Genomic DNA, 19,757 nt, shown 5'->3' on the forward strand with positions numbered 1-19,757 from the left:
GCCCTGCCATAGCAGAGCAGCAGCCTGAGACTGGCCACACCCACAGCAATTGCGTGGAGCTTACTCCACAGTGGCCGGGCAAGAACCAGAGACCCCGTTTGGGCACAACTGCCCAGCACAAGCTGCTAGGAGTCACTGTTCTCCCAGGAAAGGAAAGCCAGGAGCAAGTGGAAAGGGTCTTGGTTCTCCCAGCTGACACATGTGCCAACTGCTTACAACTACCTCTATCGCTATGAAAATGCAGAAGAAGTTGATACAGACCAGACTAACCCAGACATCCTCCCCTGACAGCGAATCTGAGGAGATGGATTTAATGAATCTTCCTGAAAAAGAATTCAAAATAAAGGTCATAACCATGCTGACGGACTTGCAGAGAAATATGCAAGAGCTAAGGAGGGAGAATACAGAAATAAAACAATCTCTGGAAGGACTTAAAAGCAGAATGGATGAGATGCAAGAGGCCATTAATGGAATAGAAATCAGAGAACAGGAATGCAGAGAAGCTGACACACAGAGAGATAAAAGGATCTCCAGGAATGAAAGAATATTAAGAGAACTGTGGGACCAATCCAAACAGAACAATATTCGCATTATAGGGGTACCAGAAGAAGAAGAGAGAGAAAAAGGGATAGAAAGTGTCTTTGAAGAAATAATTGCTGAAAACTTCCCCAAACTGGGGGAGGAAATAGCCTCTCAGACCATGGAAGCCTACAGAACTCCCAACAGAAGGGACCCAAGGAGGACAACACCAAGACACATAATAATTAAAATGGCAAAGATCAAGGACAGGGACAGAGTATTAAAGGCAGCCAGAGAGAGAAAAAAGGTCACCTACAAAGGAAAACACATCAGGCTATCATCAGACTTCTCAACAGAAACCTTACAGGCCAGAAGAGAATGGCATGATATATTTAATGCAATGAAACAGAAGGGCCTTGAACCAAGGATACTGTATCCAGCACGATTATCATTTAAATATGAAGGAGGGATTAAATAATTCCCAGACAAGCAAAAGTTGAGGGAATTTCCCTCCCACAAACCACCTCTGCAGGGTATTTTAGAGGGACTGCTGTAGATGGGAGCACTCCTAAGACTAAACAGATGTCACCAGAGAAAATAAAATCACAGCAAAGAAAGCAGAACAATCAAATACTAACTGAAGGCAAAAAATAAAATCAACTACCCACAAAAGCAGTCAAAGGAAACACAAAAGAGCACACACACACACACAAAAAAAAAAGAAAAAAAAACACAACATACAAGGAATGGAGGAGGAGGAATAAGAAGGGAGAGAAACAATCATTAGACTGTGTTTATAATAGCTCAATAAGTGAGTTAAGTTAGCCAGTAAGATACTAAAGAGGCTAACCTTGAACCTTTGGTAACCACGAACCTAAAGCCTGAAATGGCAATAAGTACATATCTTTCAATAATCACCCAAATGTAAATGGACTGAATGCACCAATCAAAAGACACAGAGTAATAGAATGGATAAAAAAGCAAGACCCATCTATACGCTGCTTACAAGAGACTCACCTCAAACCCAAAGACGTGCACAGACTAAAAGTCAAGGGATGGAAAAAGATATTTCATGCAAACAACAAGGACAAAAAGACACATGCACCTCTATGTTTATCACAGCACTTTTTACAATAGCCAAGATATGGAAGCAACCTAAGTGTCCATCAGTAGATGAATGGATAAAGAAGAAGTGGAACATATACACAGTGGAATACTATTCAGCCATAAGAAAGAAACAAATCCCACCATTTGCAACAACATGGATGGAGCTGAAGGACATTATGCTCAGTGAAATAAGCCAGGTGAAGAAAGACAAGTGCCAAATGATTTCCTTCATTTGTGGAGTATAACAATGAAGCAAAACTGAAGGAACAAAATGGTAGCAGACTCAGAGACTCCAAGAATGAACTAGTGGTTACCAAAGGGGAGGGGTGTGGGAGGGCAGGTGGGAGGGAGGGAGAAGGGGACTGAGGGGTATTATGTTTAGGACACATGGTGTGGGGGATCACGGGGAAAACAGTGTAGCACAGAGAAGGCAAATAGTGAATCTGTGGCATCTTACTACACTGGTGGACAGTGACTGCATTGGCGTATGGGTGGGAACTTGATAATATGGGTTAAATGTAGTAACCACATTGTTTTTTCATGTGAAACCTTCATAAGAGTGTATATCAGTCATACCTTAATAAAAAATTTAAATTAAAAAAAAAGGATGGGTATTAGCTCTTCTTTAAATGTTTGATAAAATTCAGCTGTGAAGCCATCTGTGGTAGGGATTTTGCATGCCTGGAATAAATCCCACTTGGTCATGATGGATGATCTTTTTGATGTATTTTTTAATTTGGTTTACTAATATTTTGTTGAGGATTTTTGCATCTATGTTCATCAGTCATATTGGTCTATAATTTTCTTTTTTTGTGGTGTTGCCTTGTTTTGGTATTAGAGTGATGCTGGCCTCATAGAATAAGTTTTTTGATTGCCAGTTTGATTTCATTGGTGGTAATTGGTCTGTTCAGATTTTCTGTTTCTTCCTGGGTCAGTCTGGAAGGTTGTATTTTTCTAGAAAGTTGTTCATTTCTCTTGGTTGTCCAATTTGTTGGCATATAATTTCTTATAGTATTCTCTAATAATTTTTTATTTCCATGGTGTCATTGTGACTTCTTGTTTTTGATTCTGTTTATGTGTGTACACTCTTTTTTGCTTGATATACTCTTTTTTTTTTTTTCCTGGCTAGAGGTTTATCTATTTTGTTTATTTTCTCAAAGAACCAAATCCTGATTTCATTGCTTCTTTCTATTGTTAATTCTTCTCAATTTTATTTATTTCTGCTCTTATTATTTCTTTTATTATTACTGATTTTGGGCCTTATTTATTCTTCTTCTAGTTTCATTAATTGTGAGTTGAGGCTGTTCATTTGGGATTGTTGTTCTTTCTTGAGGTAGGCCTGTATTGCAATATACTTTCCCCTTGGAACTGCCTTTGTTGCATCCCACAGGGTTTGGGCTGTTGAGTTGTTGTTTTCATTTGTCTCCATATATTGTTTGATCTGTGTTTTAGTTTGGTCATTGATCCATTGATTATTTAGGAGCATGTTGTTAAGCCTCCATGTGTTTGTGGACTTTTGTTTTCTTTGCATTATTTATTTCTAGTTTCATACCTTTGTGGTCTGAGAAGCTGGTTGGTAGAACTTCAGTCTTTTTGAATTTACTGAGGCTCTTTTTATAGCCTAGTATGTGATCTACTCTGCAAAACATTCCATGTACACTTGAGAAGAATGTGTATCCTGCTGCTTTTGGGTGGCATATTCTGTAGATATTTGTTAGGTCCATCTGTTCTAGTGTACCATTCAGTGCCTCTGTCTCCTTATTTTCCACCTGATTGATTTATTGATATGAGTAGTGTGTTAAAGTCTCCTAAAATTAATGTGTTGCAATCTATTTTCTCCTTTAATTCTGTTAGTATTTGTTTCACATATTTATGTGTTCCTGTATTAGATGCATAGATATTTATAATGCTTATATCCTCTTGTTGGACTGACTCCTTTACCATTATGTAATATTCTTTATCTCTTTCTACTTTCTTTGTTTTGAAGTCTATTTTGTTGGATACAAGTGCTGCTACTCCTGCTTTTTTCCCCCTATTATTTGCATGAAATATCTTTCACTATCCCTACACTTTTACTCTGTGTATGTCTTTGGGTTTTAAGTGAGTCTCTTGTAGGCAGCATATAGATGGGTCTTGTTTCCTTATCCATTCTGCAACTGTATGTCTTTTGATTGATACATTCAGTCCATTTCCATTTAGGGTGATTATCGATAGTTATGTACTTATTGCCATTGCAGGCTTTGGATTCGTGGTTACCAAAGGTTCAAGGACAGCTTCTTTACTATCTAATAGTCTGACTTAACTCACTGATTACACTATTATAAACACAATCCGAAGATTCTTTTTTTCTCCTCCCCTTCTTTTCCTCCTCCACACTTTATATATTAGGTGGCATAAATTCTGCACTCTTTGTGTTTGCCTTGACTAACTTTGTTAGTAGTTGATTTAATTTAATACTTTCTTAGTAATTAATTGGTCTACTGCCTTTCCTGTGGGTTTCTCTGGTGACAGCTATTTAGTCTTAAGAGCATTTCCATCTAGTGCAGTGCCTTTAATAGATCCTGGAGGGGTATTTTAGTGTTGGTGAATTCCCTCCACTTTTGCTTATCTGGAAATTGTTTAATCCATGCCTCAAATTTAAATAGTGATCTTGCCGGGTAGAGTATTCTTGGTTGGAGGCTCTTCTGTTTCATTCCATTAAATATATCATGCCTCTCCCTTCTGGCCAGTAAGGTTTCTGCTGAGAAGTCTGATGATAGCCTGATGGACTTTCCCTTATAAATAATCTTTTTTCTCTCTCTGACTGCTTCAGTACTCTCTCCTTGTCCTTGGTCTTTGCCATTTTAATTATTATATGTCTTGGTGTTGTCTTCCTAGGGTTCCTTTTGTTGGGGGATCTCTGCACTTCTATCACCTGAGTGTCTGTTTCCTTCCCCAGCCTGGGTTAGTTTTCATGAATTACTTCCTCAAAGAGACTTTTTATCCCTTTGTCTCTCTCTTCTGGTACCCCTATAGTGTGACTATTGTTCCATTTGGATTGATCTCAGCTGTCGTATTCTCTCATTCCTAGAGATCTTTTTTCTCTTTGTTTTCAGCTTGTATTCCTGTTCTCTAATTTGTTTCATTAACATCTTCTCTACATCATCGAATCTACTTTTAAATCCTTCCATTGTATGTGTCATTTCAGATACTGTATTCTTTAGCTGATGCTTTTGTTGAAGATTTCTATCTCTTTGTTGAAGTCCTACCTGAGATCTTGAATATTTTTCTGTAAATTCGTGAGCATGTTTATGATTTTTATTTTGAAATCTTTATCAAGAAGATTCGTGATTTCAGTTTCAGGAATCCCTCTTTCTCGTGTTTTTTCTTGTAGTTTTGTTTGGACCAAATTCCTCTGCCTCTTCATTTTTTTTTTTTTTTCCCCCTTAGTGTTTCCTATGGAGTAATAGCTCTGTGTAGGAAGCGCCCTCTGGTGCTCAGAAGCTCAATTTCCTATGTGGGAGCCCCAGCTGTTGGCTGCAGTGGGCGTGGCACCTGTCTGCTTGCCTGTAGTGATCTGATTTCAGGTGGGCTGTGTGGGCAGTCAGCTGATCGCCAGAGCAGGGAGAATACCCGACTGTGCTGCTGGAGCTTCATGGGCGGAGGTGCCCTCCCTCCGCCTGCCGCCATGGTGGGGCCCAGACGAGTGGGACCAGAGCTTGCTGGGAGGAGCTTGGCTGGGAGGATTTTCTGCTTTCCCAGCTGTAACACCTGCCTCCACTGCCAGGTCAAGTGGGCTGTGCATGCAGGGAGGAGCCTCGCTGCTCAGCCCCTGGAGCGGCCATGGGCAGAGCCACCCTCCAGCTGACCCTGATGGCAGGGGCGGCAGGCAAGTGGGACCAGCCTGCTGGGGGAAGGAGCAGCAGGCTGCGTACCTTGGCGGAGCCTCAAGGCTGCGTTACCAGCTGGGGAATGGGGCATCTGAAGGTCCTGAAAGTTCCCAACCTGCTGGGCTGAGTGTGCCAGGATGATTTTGTCCACCTAACCTTTCTCCTGGGCAGAGAGCTGTGTAACCTTTGCCCCTTTAGCACCCTCTCATTGCTGGGAAGTCCTTCAAGCTGCCTGCTTTTCTTTTTTCTGGGCAGGTGGGGGACAGTGGGGTAGTGCATACCTTTTCTTCACAAGCTGTGGGAATCAGCCCCTATGAGTGTTCTACCCGTCTTTGCTTTCCAGCCCCACTCATCTTCAGAGCACCACGTCATGGGGGTTTGTGTTGCCAGCGGAGATCTCCAGGGCTGGGTGTTCAGCGTCCTGGGTCTCTACTCCTTCCCTGCTCTGCTCCACTTCCTCCCACCTGTGGGTTGAGGGTCAGGGGTCGGGCGCTTGGTTCCCCCCGGATCGCAGCTCTGCCACTTTACCCTATGAGATCTTCTCTCCTTTCCAGATGTAGGCAGTCTGTTCTGCAGTGTTCAGGTCATTTTTGGGATTAGCTGTATTTGTTGTATTTTTGTTTTATGTGATTTTTGGAGGTTTCTGCCTTGCTTCTTACACTGCCATCATTTTCCCAGAGTTCCCCTAGTGTTTTTCTTATTATCCACCTGTAAGTGCTGATACTATTCCTTATAAAGAACGTTAAAAACAGTGTATATTTCTGTATCTCCTCTCTCAGCCTTTGTGCTGTGTCCATACATTATACTTCCATGTTGTAAACTCCACATTACTGTTGCTTCCTAAAATTGATTAATAAGAATCTTTATATTTACTCACATAGATAAAAATTCTAATGCTCATTACACCTTTGTATGGAGCCAGGTGTCCATGTGGTATCATTCTCTACTGAAGTTCCCTTTTTTGGAAACGGGGGTCTGGTAGCCCTAATGAATTATTTAGGTTTTATATGCCTTTATTTCACCTTTGTTTTTGAAAGATTTTCTCTAGGCAAAGAATTCTATGTTGAGAGTTTATTTTTCAGTACTTTAGAATATTGATCCACTATCTTCTAGCTTGCATTATTTCCAGTGAGAAATCTGTAGTCTTTCCGACTTAAAAAATTTTTTAAATCACTGATTATGCATTTAAATACTATGCTTCTCAGTGCAGTATTCTTGTTTCTGTGTGTGAATTCCATTAAGCTTCTTGGATCTTTGGGTTTATAGTTTCTATCAAATTTGGAAAATTTTTGGCCATTTTTTCTTAATATTAGTTTTTTCTTTAAAGATTTTTTTCTCTCTTCCCTATGGGGCTCTAAACTCCTGTTAGGCTGCTGAATGCTCAGTCTGTTAAAAAAATTTTCTGTACATCACTTTGGAGAGTTTTTATTGCTGTTTTGAAGTTCAGTAATATGCAGTAAGCCAAATGGACACAGTTCTTGCCTTCGTAGTCCTGATGCCATAATGAAGTTTTATCTTATGATAAAGTGAAACAAGTGCATAGGAAGGGCCCTACTTGGAGATACACCAACCTCTGAGATAATTTTAAGTTGAACATTGATGGATAAGAAGTCAGACACATGAAGAACAGGGAGAAATGTCCCAGGAAACAGCAAGGATAAGAAAGGATCTTCTATTTGGAAGAGATTGGTCTGTTTCAGAATTGAGAGGCCTTTACAGTGGTTGCCAGGGAACACATTATACAGTTTTATAGGTCATGACAAGAAGTTTGGATTTAATTGCACACATAGAAAGTTAACAAGGGTTTTAAAAGCAGGTGAGCAACAATCTAGCACGCTTTAAAACTATTTTTCAACTGAACTGCTACATTAATAATCAATTTACTAATTCTCTATGAAGAACTAATCTCTATGGACTAAATTCCCAATGAGTTTCATATATGTTTTACCTATTTAAGGACAGTGGTACAGTAGCACAAGCCACTTAAATAGTTGTGAGAACTATAATAGCTTATTTGAATGGCTATTCCATTTTAGTAAGATACTAATGACTTTTTAAAACTTATCTTCCAGCTGGTAGAAGTTAAAGGCCCCAATGATCGTCTTTCACATAAGCAAATGATCTGGTTGGATGAACTGCGGAAGTTGGGGGCTGAAGTAGAAGTCTGCCATGTGGTTGCAGTTGGAGCTAAGAGCAAAGGCCTTAACTAAGAGCTGTGGAACTGAGAGTATCAGGTTATACATGGATGTAAGACTTTCAAAAGCATAAAGCACTATTATGTTTAATTTTATGTCAGTAATAAACCTGGCAGCTTAATGACTCATTGTGCAGTGTCTTTGTGTCACAAAACTTGGTATTGTCTTGAATACACTCATTGATTCTGCACAGCAAGTGATGAACTTTTTAAAAGGTCAAAATCTTGGTGGCCATTTTAGGAGCTGAATGCCTGTTAGACTTAGAAAAACTGGAAAAATCCCAAATGAGATGATTCATAGCTTTAGGTCTTTTATAAAAGTAGCATACAAAATATTTCTGATTAAGTATACTGGAAACAGATTTTTGAATTTAAGTTTTTCTACACTGCCAGTACATTCAGCTATTAAACATTAGTTTAATGATTATCCAGGAAGGGCATAAAGAGTTGAAATTCTGACTTAAGAATTAAAAAACAGATTGTCATTGAGTTCCCTAACTTTTATCTGTCAGTGATTTCCCTGTACTAACTGGGCCTAGATTATGAAAGGAATGAACAGTCTTTAATCAAAGGCAATTGTCCCTTTTCATCCTTCACCTTGGGAACATCCCTAATGACTATGATATACACACACACTAGATTAGAGGTGTACACACACATATCCACAAACACAGTGTAGCTGAAACAGGGCTGCTCATCACTGTTGGAAGAGCCTGAGGCTGGGGAGAGTGTGCAGTAGCAAGGCAGTTTATCAGAACTGTGATCCATAGATCTTCTTAGGGAAATGTTATCACCAGCTTTTTAATTTACTGAATGGAAGACCATGATAGGACATGGCTCATTACTACAAATATGGCCTTAACTACAGTCAATTCTGAATTGATGTTTCAAATGTTATTACTACCTTGGTTTCAGAGAGCAGGCACAAACATCGAGTGACACACACAAGTGTAGTTGGAAGAAAATGCTTCTGTTTCTTAAATCACTATCTTCTTATGTAGTTGATTTCATACTGATAACTACAACAAACAATTCCTGTGGAAATTTTATTTAGCAGTCAAAATTTCCTTCACATTCATTACTGCTGAACAAGATCTCTTCTTGTTCATCCTACTTTAACTCAAGTCATAATCGATTTTAGGCACAAAGGTTTCAGTTTTCTCTTAAAATCAAGTTTTAACTACTTGAGGTTACCATATAGAGAGGAGATTTTGTTGAAGGATGTGTTGAATCGTTTTCACCATCTGTTAGCACAAACTAATATACTTAAATAAAGTTAGACATTTTTGGTTTTAACATTGGTTTCCATCATAAAATACGAGTAAGACATTGTACATCTTTAAGTTCAATCCTAGAAGGTCCAAAGCTGTCTGATAACCACATGGCATTCCATCAGCACAGGCTTCGCTCGCAGGGCTGTGGGCCCGCTGAGTGGGAGGCTCTCTGGGAACAGCGTATGTAACCACACTTGGGACTTCTGTCACCACACATCCTTTTTGCTACCAGACGTACCAGGCAGCTTTATGATGTCCAGGACTTAAGACTGTTAAGTTGTTTTTCATATTATGCACGATCACTTGTGTCACAATAATCATATAACAACCATCCAGCAAAAACTAAAAACCATATTTTACTACATTATCATACAAAAATATCCACATTTTCTATTTCAATAAAGTATTAATAGTACCTAATCTTTTTTAAACTTGCAAATTAATAAAAAACTACTAAAGGAGTTGAAATAAATGTGTGAAGGAAGAAACTAAAGAGAAATGCTCAATCCAAAAAACAAACCAATTTAGAATTTGAAATAAAAAAAGCAGCTTAATGAAAAAGGGAGAATTATTATTATTATACTCTCAATGGCAGGATATGCTGTGGTGTTTTAAGGGGATTAGGCCTAGTTTCCAATCAAGGATTATAAAAGGTTTAATGGCAACAATGCTATTTATATAAACTTAAAAAAAGCCCTTATTTTCTAGGCAACAAGTTGGCAAAAACATTAGATTTATACACAAGAATTTCCTAAGACATTTTGTAAGAGCTTCTGTCACTTTAAAGGTTTGAAACATTATCAAACAACTTTAAAAAGGCAAATAATTCAAGTAGAAACAGCTATTAATTACATACAAAGTTAGAACACACTGCTTTGAAAAAACTTGTTTTAGAAAAGAAACAAGCTAGACATTTTAGTATAAAAATTTTTTTAAGCTTAAGATGGCAGTTTAAGAAACTCTAATGGCCAAATTTGAAAACAACCATCTTTAAAACGGAATGGGTCGTATGTGGAATGGGGTTGGGGTAAGGGGAACAGTGCTGCACGTCGCCACCACAAGCTTCAACTCTGAGCCCCACAGCAGACTTGGCTGGGCTCTTGTCACAGTTAGAAAACAAGGGAATTTTAGACCCAGAACACACCTCCGTATGCTTCTCAGTTCCCTCTTAATATCAAAAGTCAAGGGGTGAGGGGAGCTTCTCTCAGCACTGCTTAAAATGGCAGTATTTTGAGAGAACTGTGTTTTTATTCTCCTGTTCTCTACTCCTAAGCATTGAAAACTTGTCTGAGGGAGGAGGGACTTCTGTGCAGGTGACCTAACTCACGCTCTGTTATTTCCAAGGGAAAGTGCCAACAGCTCAGCACCCCGGAAACACAGGAAAGCTCAGAATGCCTCGGAGCGAGGCCTCTGTTTCTGAGGGTGAGTTTCAGTGCAGGCTGTACTTGCCCCCCTGCTGTCACACCAACCGACTGCCCCATAGCCCACTGTGTCCTCAGTGGCTTTTGGAAGATTGGAAGTGTGGTTTTGGGGACTCTTGGTACTGGTACAAAGGTTAGTATAAAAAGTCTGTTTCCAACATGCAGTCAGATTATTACACCCTAATTTTAAAAACTGAAATTATATTTACTGTTATTCATACCTTAATATTACTATCAAAGGCACTTCTAAGTTTATTATCTATAGCAAATGCTTTTAAAGTTAACAGTGCACATCATTTTAAAGTCAGTCCTATGAAGTTAAAAGCAAATGTGTGATTTTAAAACACAGTGCTCTTCGGTCCCAAAGTGATCTAAAATAAATTATGGCCTTGGGACACTGAGTCAATCCTCAAGTGAGTTAGATTAGACAGAACAAAGTGGCCAGGAAAATGCACGAACGCCTAACTAACACCTGTTGGGGGGCTTCGCAGATGCCTCTTAAAAATACACCAAACACGAATCTATTAACTTTCCTGACATCTGCTTCTTTGGGCTGCTATCTGACTGAGGATCAGGAAACGTTTAGGTGGTAAGAAAATTGAATGCAGACAAAATTAATGTCACAGACAAAATCTTATTAGTTTGATCACAGTAACAAGAGTGGGGGAATGTCTGTCTACAAATCACCTAAAAATATGCCAGACCTAAAATGACAAAAGGACATGAAAAATAAAATTTATGCTTATCTTTTAAAAAAATTGTGAAGGAAATGTAATTCAACATGTTTTTAAATAGTAGTGCAAATTTCAGCTGTTACTCTGATGTATAAAATTGTTAAGAGTTTCAAATGCCTAGGTTAGCCATTTTAATTCAGAGGAAAAAGTTTATAGCTTCCCTCAAAGTGTTCAGAAAATTGTGTGTTAGTCTTCATTTGCTAGCGTCTCAGTAGATAACCATATTTTGGCCCCACTTAAAAACTTGCTTAATGGTGTCCCTAAAATGCTTCGTCTGCACAGATTACCTACAGGAGAAAAGGGAAATGAGGAGGAGAGAAACTCTGGTGTCCCCGAGGTATCGTGTGGGCCACTGGCTCGGAAGAACATCCTGCGATGGTCCAGCTCCCCGTAGCAGGCTTCCAAGGGGCCGGCCCGGTGCTGCCGAAGCGTCCTGCTGAGCACGTCCACCTCGTCAGCCAGCAGGGAGAACTTGTGAAAGGCAGTGATGACGCCCCCAAGGTTTATCTGGGCCTCAGGAACCCAGCGGAAATAGCAGAGTTTCCAGAGTTTTATGTGTGTTCCAGAGACGTGAGGCAGAATAATACCATGCAGGTCGACTGGTTTGGAAAACCATTCTCTGAAATACTGCTCTATGCCACTGTTCTGGCTGGCAGTTTGCTGAGGAGGGTCTGGCTTTACTTTTAATATTAATGAATTTCTCCTCGGAAGTAATTCTTGTTCACTGATGATTCCATTCTTTAAGGAAGCTGGCATGCCTCTCAGTGTGGAACTGTAGCTTTTCTGTACAGAAGAGAGATTTTAGCATTATTTCCCTGGAGCTTCCCTTTTTAGAAAGACAGCAAAGGTGCAAGGGCAAATACAAATTCGGTATTATGCAACACTGGTGGAATTTCAGCCTTCAAGAACATTCTGTTCTTTCCCTTGTAATAACTTATTCCAATTCTCCTCCAATGGAATTTAACTTTTTTAGGCGTTAACTCTGAATAAACTCTTGTCACTCGCTTGCATGGAGGTGGGAAGGTGATACATATTAGTTATGAATTTGTGTAAATGCAAATTTCTAAGACTTCTGGGCTAGGAGAAAAAAAAAATCTAGACCTGGTTGATCCTACAAGGACAGGCAGAGTGGATGGGTTCAGGAATGGGGCCTCCCAGGCTCCGAGCGGCGAGCTGCTGGCTCTCAGGGGCTGAGCAGAACTCTGTGGCCTCAGGCACCAGAAAGAAAAGTCAGGGTACAGTCACATTTCAGTGAAAAAGTGAAACCTACAGGATAGTATTGTCATGGAACTTGACTCTCAATACTCCAGGTCCTGAAAAAGATGTTTTTGGTTAGGTAGGAGCAAATACCAGCTTTTTATTATTAATGTATTTTGTAATTTACCTTTGTCCATTTAAAAGATTTCGTAGAACTGTTTTGTATGCAAGGCGTGCTCTTTCCAACGTACAAGGGGTTATGGAAAAGGGTGCGATCCTTTGCTGTGAACTGAAGAGACCAGTCCCAAACCGAAGGGAATTTTAAACCCTTTTCTTCACCCAATTGGATATTTTTGCTTATAGCAAATTCCTGCAAAATAAAATATTTGAACATTTGTGAAAAGATGTGAAACTAAAGATTTTCTCACATAAATTCCTTTTTTGTTTTGGTGAGCCGTTCATCATTATGCAAGTTAAACTTTGTGAACTAGAGCACCTCCAGACCCACTCCAGCAGCATGTTTCACTTCAAGAAGAGACCACCTGGGCTCCTGGGACCAGAGGGGCACCCGGACTCTGCATGAGCAAGCACAGTGCCTTTCCTTCCTGAGGACACCACAGCGACTGGGCCCTCCGGGCAGCGAGCGTATCATCACAAGAAGTTAAAATGTCACTACTGTGGTACCATAAAGTCTTAAATGTGTCGAAGCTGTTTGTATACTTGCAGTATTTTACCTTTAAGTACATGGCTGTCAATTTACGGAATTAGTTGGGTTTGAAAAATGTTAAGGAGACTGGCAAAACAATCTTCGGGTGGAAATCAGTGCTATTTCACACCTTTTTCTAAGTGGATAGCCACACTTCATCTGTCCAGTGACCTCAATATCTGAACCCCAGCCCACAGGCAGGGAGGAAGGAATCAGCTCCCCTGCGGGCCCTGCATTCAGCTAAGACCACGACCACGCACCGAGGCCAGGCCCCTGGCTCACAGGAGCCCCCCTCCAGCCCCGCGCTGGGCTTGTGCCGCCTGGTGACCTGCTCTGGCCACCACGGCAAGCCCAGGCGGCACAGCGCTTCGGGCCTCAGCCCACCGCCTTGCTGCGGAGGAGGAGGCAGTGTCAGACCACGCAGCTGCACGCAGTGATGTGGAGAAAGGAACCTCATCTTGGCTGAGGGACAAAAGCAGGCTACCCCAAGCTCACACGCTGAGTTCTCTGGAGGCATGATCCCAAAATACTGAGTCTCCGAATGGTGGAAAATTATTCTTTTCTGCTCTTTACCTTTAAGTATTTTCCAAATTTTCTACAAAAAACAAGAATTCCTTTGGAAATTAAAAAAAAGACAAAGACTAAGTGTTACTAGAGGAAAAAAAGCTGCATTCAGGAGGCCACCTCCACACCAAAGCCAGGTATTACCCAGGCTGCAGTGCTGGCAAGGGGCCAGCAGCAAATGGTTAAGCTACTTAACAGCACAGGGCACTTTACAAAATTTTCTTTTTCAAATAAGCAAAAAAACTTAACTCATTAAGCACATAATATATTGAAATTTTTTAAATTATTTGAAATTTCATCATGTAATTGCAAGAATAAAAACAATTCATATGCTTTAGAAAACAGTACTGTTAAGGGCCAATATCTAGTAAAACAGAAGCCTCAACATATTTTAATGACTCTTAGGAAAGTATATAGGAAACAGTCATCTTTATTTAAATGTGAAAACTGAAAATATTTATCTCCAAGGAAGAAGATCAAATTTTCCACAAACAGTAACTGACCACTAGCATCTAAAGTGGCCTCACAGGAGAAAAGAAAGAAATGCCTCCAGCTCGTGGCTGTGCAGAGGGACTAAGTCTAAGTAGTCCCTGCTAAGAATCGGGACCCTTAGGTCAGCACTAGCTCCCACAGGGGGGCGCTGAGGGCCTCCTCCTGTCCTGCTATCATTCAACTGTGAAGATGAGACGCTGAGGGAGGGGGGCATTCATGTGCATATTTGCCAGGAAAAGCTTTTGAGAAAAGCCAAATTAAAAATATACAGCACTAGAGCAGATAACAGGAAAAGCAGATGATATACTTTAAAAACCTATTCGTTAACTTTTATTCTTGTATAGAAATCCATTGTAAATGTATCTCAGCACATCCAGAATCCAGCCAAGAAACAGGAGTGAGGAGTGAGTGCTGCTGGGCGAGGGCCTGGCCTCACGGGGTCCCCGACCCAGGACCCATCCAACGCACTGCAGTCACTGGGACCTAAAGGCTCATGTCTAACAAGGCTATTTGGTTTCCTAGGTGCATGTGAGCTTTAGAGGCTAAGCTGTGTGTCTGTGTGTGCACATGTGCACAGGTGTGTGTGCACAGGGCAGTGACAGGAGTGCAAGGACAGCAAAGGCCGGCAGACACGACCACATGGAAGCCAGCTTGAGGCAAAGGGGCACAAAAATACCCAGCGAGCGAGAAATGACAAGGAGCAACTTGGAGACCATTTATTTTAGGAACAAATATTCTTCCACACTTCAGGGGCCCCTGAGCCTACCACTGGTCTAGTGGGAAAGGTTAAAATCTTTTACGGAAGCATAGAACATATTTTTTAAAACTTCCTTCCCAGGTCTAAATATAAGATGCCCTGTGGCAGTGCTGAGCTTCTCTGCCCTGTGCTCCTGGAGACACTGCTCAATTGTTCTGCGTGAGGTTAAGAGCTGCTCGGCCTTCCCTCGGGTCTCTTGCCTGCCTCCATAAAAACCCCAGGCCCTTTCCTTCTCTTTGGGATGTTCTTCATTAATGAAGTTCTCATTATTGCAACAGCCTGAATAAAATCATTTCTCTAAATGTCCAGTGCATTTTGCCCTTCACATCTACAATCCTGGATAACCCATTTCTTTATGATAATATGCATAATGCTTCACAGTTTATAAATGCTTTCACCTCACACAGTGAGGCCAGAGGTACTCTTGTTAGTTAGATGGATCCATTGTATAGATAGGGAACCTAGGCACAGCGCTGTCCCAGACTAGGATTCTAGAATCCTGACCCCCGGGCAGGATCCACATTATACCAGGCCACACTGCCTGGACCAGGGCCTTAATGCCAAGGCTGAGAAGGCTGAGGACCCCACAGCTCACTGTGAAGGCAACTCCCTTCTTAGAAAGTCTTTCTAAAGGCCCACAGAGCTGCCCTTTCTGTTTCTCTCAATGGTCACTGCAGCATTTATCAGTTATTCTCATTGCTGGTATAAACATGGGGGAACAGAGCTTGGGGTTCCAGGAGGTTCTACCAACAGCATCAGAAGCTAGTTTCAAGTTTGGCTTGAGACACTCCTTAGTCTTGATTCTTCCTCTATGTCAACAAATTGTGACTAGGAACTGATAATCTACCCAAAGCAGCTGCTGTGTGCTGGTGGGATTCGGAGGCGACCTGGTAAGCCGGCACCCACAGACAGCGTCCGTCTAGTACCGTGCCTCCATTCCATCTCTGAAATTCCTTCTCCACAGAACTCTTGAAGAAAAATAATCTTGCTTTGTACAAACTTTACCCTACTGACCAGGGAAATAAATGTTCTCAAACAAGATTTTTTGGTTACCCATCCTGACACCCCAATGTGAAAATAAAAATACAGAGCACAACATTTAAGATGTTAAAATCATTTACATCTTTAAACTGGTTTATTATTAGCAATGTACAGCACAGAAAAATACATAATTTATGCTCACTTCTCAAGGTGAAACAAGTTCCTAGATTTCTATGTCTTTAAATAATTCATTCAGAAATTACAGCTTAAAATGGTAGCTTAGTTTTAAATTATATATTTAAAATACTAATCGTACTTCAATTCTATCTCAATAAAGTTGTAAAAACAAACAGACAAAAAGCGGCCAGTGCACTTACCGTGCTTTGTGTCACCCGCTGGTGAGGGGAGTTGAACAGGAAGGTGCCAAACAGGGACAGCCTGGTGCTGTCACACAGCACTGCTAAGTAGGTCTCAGAGAACTCGAAAGCCGCTGGATACTGTTCTAACAGCTGCCACGTGGCATCCAAGAACAGCAAAAATAAGGGAGACTGGCACATACAAACAGAAAATGGGATTATTTAATGTCATCCTTCAGTTCACATTTATTTCCAAATTTATCACTGATAGTAAGGAAAAAATTAGTAAGAAAACATCGAAGCCTCAAACACTCAGCTCCTAAAGTGAGCTAAGGATATGTGAGTAGGTTAAACACAGCTTATGTCAAACCTAAGAAGGATGTTCAACTGTGATAAACATCACACCTCTTACTTGCCTACCTAGAATACCTAGTTGAAACGGCAAAGTAATCAATAGGCAGGTTTCACTGTATAATGGGGGACAGTAAAATATATGTTTAAGCCTATCCTGGAAAAAAATTATTTTAGAACATTAAAAAAAAAAATCTCTGTAATTAGCTTTTAGTTGACCCTGCAGTCTCAGTATCAAAAAAACTCGGATTTCAGAAAATTGCTGGCAACAGCCTCTAGTCACATGGTGTATTCCCTGGTAGCTCACGACAGCTCTCATATCTTGCCCAGCACATTCCAAGGAGTACTAGCACTTTAAAAGTGATGCATTCACTGTTGAGATTTCCTTAGATAATACAGTTTGTTATTAAACATGAGATAACACAAGTCAAACTGTGCTCGCTGAGACCCTGTCTATAAGATCTTGCAGGGCCTTTCACAGCTTGACTCTGGGTCCAAGGCAGCCACTAACCCCACAGCTGGTACAAAGACGTCCCTCTCACATTTTCCATTCTTAACACATGTGCTCCATTTTAAGAAAATGTGATGTTCCAAAACTGATTTTTCAAAATATTTAATATCCTCATCTGTTCTGCAGAAGACTTAATGCAGCATTTCAAGAAGTTTTCAGATTAGAGAAACTAACCAATTTTTTAGAAGTTGACATATATAGTTATGAGAATAGGCACCTCAATTAGAACTCTAATCCAGTAATTAGTGTGGACCGAGGAAGTTAAGATGTACCAAATGCAGTATTTAAAAAGTCTCCTTGTCTCTTTATAAATAGAATATCTCTTCACGTAGGACATAAATTCTATCTTGTGCACAGGTAAAGACTGATTATAAGCATGAAGACTTTGTTACCTCTTTCTCTGATCTCTTTAAGTGGTTGCATCTGTCTAGGAACTGATATCCTGCCATGACCCACTCCTTCTGTATCAGACTCTGAAATCCAGTGATTGTCCTAAAATAGGGATCCAGCATCACTTGAACAAGAGAAGCCACGATACAGCTCAAGTCTCTTCCCTCCTCCTCTGTTAATAAAATGGAAAGAAAATGACTCCAAACAGAAAAATGCTAGGACAGGGAGAGAAGGCAATGTAAAGTAGATAATTCAGTATTAATATAATTCTGCCTAGGCAGCCCTCAAATAATCTTTTAGGAAATTTCACTGGACTCCAGCAACTCTAAAATATTATAGACTTTTATATCAATTAAATTAGTGTTGGCTGGGAGGTGACCTCTTAAACATGATCATTTTCCAGATAACAGAGGTGCATCCTTCACACTTTTACATTTCAATGGTGTGCGGTAGAAATCTTTCCCAAAAAAGTCCATCTTATTTGTTTCCTAAGGATATTAAATATAATGTAATTGTCTACTGACAACTCCACACAGTGACTGAGGGGAATGGGATTGTCCATGGTCATCTGAAAAGGAGGCAAATACTTCCCTCCCATCTTTTACAGCTGGTGTCCTTTTCAACAAGACCAGTAATACCATTATCAAAGCCAGCCAAAGAAATCAGAAAAAAACTACTGACCAATATCCTTTATGACTAGATGTGAAAGTCACCAATAAAATATGAAAAAACAAAATTATATCAGGAATGCAAGACTTTATCCCAGGAATGCAAGGTTGGTTTAACATCTGACAATCAATTAAAGTAACCCACCATATTAATAAAATAAAGGACAAAAATAACACAATCATCTCACTAGATGCATATAAAGCATCTGTGTGATGAAAAGCCAACATTCATTCAGGATAAAAATTCTCAGCAAATTAGGAGTAGAAGGGTACTTTGACCCGATAAGGGGAATCTACAAAAACCTACAACTAACATCATTGTTATTAGTGAAAGCCTGGACACTTGCCTCTGAAGACTGGAAACAAGACAAGGATTTGCTCCTGCCACTTCTATTCCACACTGTACTAGAAGCTCAAGCCAGGGAAATTAGGCAAGAAAAAGAAATCAAAGGCATCCAAATGGAACAGGAAAAGGCAGTAAGAGTATTTGTAGGCAACATGATTCTGTATGTAAAAAATTCTGAGGAATCCAAAAAGTAGCTACTAGAATTAATAAGTGAGTTCAGTAAGGTCACAGAAATTCTATGCATAATAATCTGAGTATACAATAAACCTGAAAATGAAATTAAGAAAACAAGTGTACTCAAAATAGCATCATAGGTAACATACTGAAGAGATTTATCAAAGTAAGAACAACACTTGTACACTAAAAACTCTAAAACACTGCTGACAAAATGAAAGAAGATCTAAATAAATGGAGAGACATTCATTTCATGGACTGGCAGATTCAGTATTGGTAAGATGGCATTCTCTTGAAATTGATCTATGGGTTCAATATATTCCTACCAAAATTCCAGTAGGCTTTTTTGCTGATCATAAAAGTTATATAGAAATGCAAAGGATACAGAACAGCCAAAACAATTTCAAAACTAAAGCTGGAGTACTTATGTGTCTCAATTTCAAAACTTATTCTAAAGCAACAGTACTCAAGATAATGTGGTCCTGGCATAAGGACAGACATAAAGATCGATGGAATAGACCTAAGAACCCAAAAATAAACCCTTACCACATACAATCAGTCAACTGATTTTTGACAAAGGTGTGAAGGCAATACAACAGAGAAAGAATAGTCTTTTAAACAAGCAGTGAAGGGATGATTCAATAAACACAAGCAAGAAAGGATGAATTTAGACCTTTACATCAAAACATACACAAAAATTCATTCAAAATGGATCAGGACCCAAAATGGATCACAGTTTGACCTTGAACTAGGCAAGCAGTTCTTAGATATGAAACCAAAACATGACTCATAAGAGAAAAAAATAGATCAATTGGGCTTCATCAAAATTAAAAAATTTGTTTCAAAAGCAAACAAGAAAGTGAAAAGACAAGTCACAAATGAAAAAAATATTTGCAAACTGTATAAAGATGTAAAGAACTTGTATCTAGAATATGGTAAGAATTGTTAGAACTGAATAAGACAAACAACCTAACTGAAGAATGGGCAAAAGACTGATATTCGACCAAAGAGAATACATTAAGGGTCAATAAGCACATGAAATGCATTAGGTAAAACGCAAATGAAACTACAATGAACTTCCATGTCACACCTACTAGACTCACTTAGATCTTAAAGACAGTGAGTGCTGGCTAGGAGGCCTGGAAG

General features: G+C 39.9%; 2 protein-coding genes across 6 annotated transcripts in view; one reads left to right on the forward strand and one right to left on the reverse strand.

The window, feature by feature from the left end:
- Positions 1 to 7,814, forward strand: part of FAN1 (FANCD2 and FANCI associated nuclease 1) — a 42,649-nt gene extending 34,835 nt beyond the window's left edge. For all 3 annotated transcript variants that reach the window (XM_036878766.2, XM_036878765.2, XM_057494718.1), the window contains one exon: positions 7,568 to 7,814. In XM_036878766.2, the coding sequence (XP_036734661.2) occupies positions 7,568 to 7,705 (138 nt within the window). In that variant the 3' untranslated portion in view covers positions 7,706 to 7,814. The remainder of the gene's footprint in view (positions 1 to 7,567) is intronic.
- A 907-nt stretch (positions 7,815 to 8,721) lies between these two features.
- MTMR10 (myotubularin related protein 10) overlaps positions 8,722 to 19,757 on the reverse strand; it is a 52,612-nt gene continuing 41,576 nt past the window's right edge. For all 3 annotated transcript variants that reach the window (XM_036878646.2, XM_036878647.2, XM_036878648.2), the window contains 4 exons: positions 17,426 to 17,595; positions 16,193 to 16,363; positions 12,503 to 12,685; positions 8,722 to 11,901 (listed from right to left, as the gene is read on the reverse strand). In XM_036878646.2, the coding sequence (XP_036734541.2) occupies positions 11,305 to 11,901; positions 12,503 to 12,685; positions 16,193 to 16,363; positions 17,426 to 17,595 (1,121 nt within the window). In that variant the 3' untranslated portion in view covers positions 8,722 to 11,304. The remainder of the gene's footprint in view (positions 11,902 to 12,502; positions 12,686 to 16,192; positions 16,364 to 17,425; positions 17,596 to 19,757) is intronic.

Source organism: Manis pentadactyla, chromosome 18, assembly GCF_030020395.1.
Source record: "Manis pentadactyla isolate mManPen7 chromosome 18, mManPen7.hap1, whole genome shotgun sequence".
In the NCBI taxonomy this organism is placed as follows: Eukaryota; Metazoa; Chordata; class Mammalia; order Pholidota; family Manidae; genus Manis; species Manis pentadactyla.